Source organism: Octodon degus, unplaced genomic scaffold, assembly GCF_000260255.1.
Source record: "Octodon degus isolate 3935 unplaced genomic scaffold, OctDeg1.0 scaffold00162, whole genome shotgun sequence".
NCBI lineage: Eukaryota > Metazoa > Chordata > Mammalia > Rodentia > Octodontidae > Octodon > Octodon degus.
The window spans coordinates 366199-369888 of NW_004524738.1; the positions used below are offsets into that span (position 1 = coordinate 366199).

At 43.5% G+C, this 3690-nt stretch overlaps 1 gene segment (V, D, J or C); it reads right to left on the minus strand.

Moving 5' to 3' along the window:
* Nucleotides 1-2743: 2743 nt before the first annotated feature.
* On the minus strand, nt 2744-3431 carry LOC101593014. The segment is given in 2 exon segments: nt 2744-3150; nt 3368-3431. Coding segments are annotated over 2 exon segments (378 nt in total).
* Nucleotides 3432-3690: the final 259 nt, after the last annotated feature.

Sequence of the window (3690 nt, forward strand, 5' to 3'; positions counted from 1 at the left end):
AAGGAAAGGAAAGGAAAGGAAAGGAAAGGAAAGGAAAGGAAAGGAAAGGAAAGGAAAGGAAAGGGAAGGGAAACAAAAGGAAAGGAGAAAAGAGGGGAGGCAAGCTAGCCCACGCCAGCCCATATCCACCACACTGAGACCCCTCTCTTCTGACTCATTTTGACACAGATCTAGACAGAAGGAGTTTACAAAGTTCCCCCACAAGACAGCAAACACAACAGGTGAGAACAATAGCTGCAGATAGAGGCGAAGGGATGACAAGGAGCTTCAAGAACCATGAGACCTTTGAAGAGTGGAAGCAAGGGAGGAATTGGGTTATGTCTCCATTCTGGTTCCTTTCTTTCTATACAATGCTCTGGTTGCTGTGAGAAGCATATTCAACCCCTACCTACGAATATACTCCCCATGCAGGCAGATCTACCAAGCAAAGCTTGGGACTTGCTGGGCACTTACTGAGTGTCCAGGAACAATCCTGAGCAATCCACATGTGGTATGCATTGGCCTTCACAAAACTTCATAAAAGCTATTACTAATCTCATGCTTCAGAGGTGAACATGAAGTTCGGGGAAAGTTAAGTAGTTCACCTACATTCACGCAATGGTGTTCAACTCAGTACAAGTTCCAAATCCTGTCTCTGGGCTGATCGCCTAAGGAAGTGCCAGGCCTCCTGCCAGTGACAGGGAAAGTGCTGTCCAGGTGAGGCAACCATCCTGCTAGGAAATGGGTAGATTTCAGGTTGCAAATAAAAGCAACAGTGTATGTTTGATATTAGTACAACTCCATTTGTTTTACTTTGTTTTATTATTTTTTTTCAAATGTATGTGGTTGTTATAGGGTCTCACTACATAGCTCAGACTCATAGTGAGCCTTTTGCCTTCAGCCACCCAAAAGCTGGGATTATAGTCAAGCACCAGCATGCGAGGACTCTGGCCTGCTCAGCCTGCCCTGGGGGCAGTCCCCGCACTTTACCTAAGCTTGCCTAAGCAGGCTCTTTAATAAGCTAACTCACTGGCCCAGTTCAACTCCACTCCGAACTAAAGTAGCATCAAAATGTTCCAGAGCACGCAAGCCCAAGGTGACCTTATACTGCTGGGTGGCTTCTCAAGCTTGTACCAGGTTGGCAGTTATCCACCGAACTACCAAACCACACACCAGTGTTGCCATATCACGGTCTATGCAAAGTTATCATGTCTACAAGAAAGAACTACATGAGTTTAGTGTTTCTATTTTCTATTAAGTTAACATTTATAGTATTACCCTACTCAGCACTCAACCTCAAATGGAAATGGCCTTTGATTTTTATACTAGCAAAACCCCGTCACATTTAGGAAACGGAAATTTTTGTGCTTCTTCTGTTTTCCTCCATACAGCTAAGAGACAGAGTTTATGGTCTATTAAACATTACTTGAAAGCTTACAGAGATAAAATTTACATTCCTTACAAGCCAACTGTTTGGTGTATATTTGTAGGACTGTTTTGGAAGCTCATACTGTGTATCCACAGCCATATTCAGGTTACAGGACAGACCCAGCACCTCTGATATTTCCTGGGTGCCCAGAAGCCCTCTTTATGAAATCATCCCTCATCCCAAGCAGAACTAAACTTCACGGCCGCCTTCCCTGCAGTGAAGGATGCAGGATTCCCTGATGAGCTGGGTCTCTGCTTCCTGTAATGTGGACGATCGCAGTCTGGTAACTTGTCCTATTCAAGACACAAGCTGTTATTGTCTATTGCTTTTAGAGTTTGTCTTGTCCACTTCCAGTGCCCGGATTCATGTGTGTTCTTAATAGACACTAACTCCTTGGTAGAAATCCACTGTATTTTACATGACACACCACCCCGCGTCCTTCATAGGCAACACAGTCCATCTCTATTTCTATTGTGCACATCATAGACCAAGAAAGCTAGGAAGAATCATTTTACCCTGTACTCCCAGAACTCAGGAGGCTGAGGCAGAAAGATCACTACAAGTTCAAAGCCAGTATAAGGAAATCAAGTCCAGGTGGTACTACATAGCAAGACTCTGTTTCAAACATAAAATCATTTCCATGAAGACAGCTTGAAGATGCTTCAAGGATCTCAAATAATTTCAAATGGTGTGGAAGACTCTTGCACCCTCCTGTATCTCTATGACCCAAACTAGATGTTCAATTCCTCATATCAATGTGTTCAGTTAGCTCCTGATTTCCAAGGAGACCCAAAGTTATCCTTCACCAAACACAGAATCCTATTAATTAATCCAAGATGTGAAGACTGAAGAATATATTCTACTGAATGCAAAATTACATTCACAATTACGACAAATGAGCACATTTTCTTAGTGTCCAGGTTTGAAAACCAGGTAGAAATGTTCACAGAAAAATGTCACTATGGAACAAGTGCCAGAGAAATGACATGCAGCTTGCTCTGAAAAGGAAAAAGCCACCAGCCAAGGAGTGTAAGAAACTCAAGATGCAGGAAGGCAGCGGCCAGATTTCCTTCCAGAGCTCAGAAATGGAGAGCAGCCCGATAGAGGCTTAACTTTAGCTCACTGATTCCAGTGTGAGGTTTCGTCCTGCACAGCTCTAAGGTAATGAATTTCTTCCTCATTTAAGGGCATGCGTTGGTAAGGTTTTATAAAAGATTACAAAGTAGAACAAATATCATGGATGTAGTTTCCAATACCAAAAGATCTAGGAGACATGGAGCTCCTTATGTTCTGCGATGGGCTATACAATCTCTAGGGCACAGGAAAGGGCACAAACTCTCAGGCAGCTGGAGGAAGTGGTTGTGCCCTGGGCCCTGTGCACGCAGCTGGGGAGGCCTGAGGGGAAGTTTTTGTTCAAGGATGAATCGCTGTGGGAGGGAAGCTATGATACTGCAGACAGTAATAATCGGCCACATCTTCAGCCTGCAGGTTGTTGATGGTGAGCGTAAAATCTGTCCCAGACCCGCTGCCACTGAACCAGTCCGGGACCCCAGATGCCCGCGTCAATGCCCAGTAGATGAGCAGTCTGGGAGACTGTCCTGGTTTGTGCTGGAACCAGACTAAGTAGTTGCTACCACCACTTTGAAGACTCTGGCTGGCCTTGCAGCGGATGGTGGCGCTCTCGCCAACAGACACGGCCAGGTTCCTTGGAGACTGGGTCATCACAGTGTCACCACAGACACCTGCAATCAGGAATGCATAAAGTTTAAACCTGCACACATACCTACACAATACATCTTTTTTAAAAAGTTGAAATAAGTCTGTTAAAATGTTGTTGCAAATGCTATAGTAAATTAATATATGCTTGAGTCATATTACTTAAATTGTATTTTAAAATTATAAATTTAACTCTACAAAGATACCACTCTAAGTGACTTTGGAACTGTTCGTTTTTCTCACCAGAGACCCAGAGCAGCAGGCACATGAAGACCTGGGTCTGCGACATCATGTTGCTGCCCCTGACTCCCTGATGGAGCTCAGATCTCCTAGCACAGGCCTCATTTATAGAAGCAAAGAAGTTGGATTAGCCGAGGAGGAGCCTATGAAAATTCATTAGCAAATAAGAAAGCAAATTTCACGGGCAATGAGTTGTGAAAGCAATCAGTTAAATCAAGAGCTATAAATATCAACACAGAAAGTGTACTCAAGCGACAGCAAAACCACAGATGTTACTTCAGAAACTCTAGGATCATTTTATTTATTTTTTTCATAATTTTATTGAT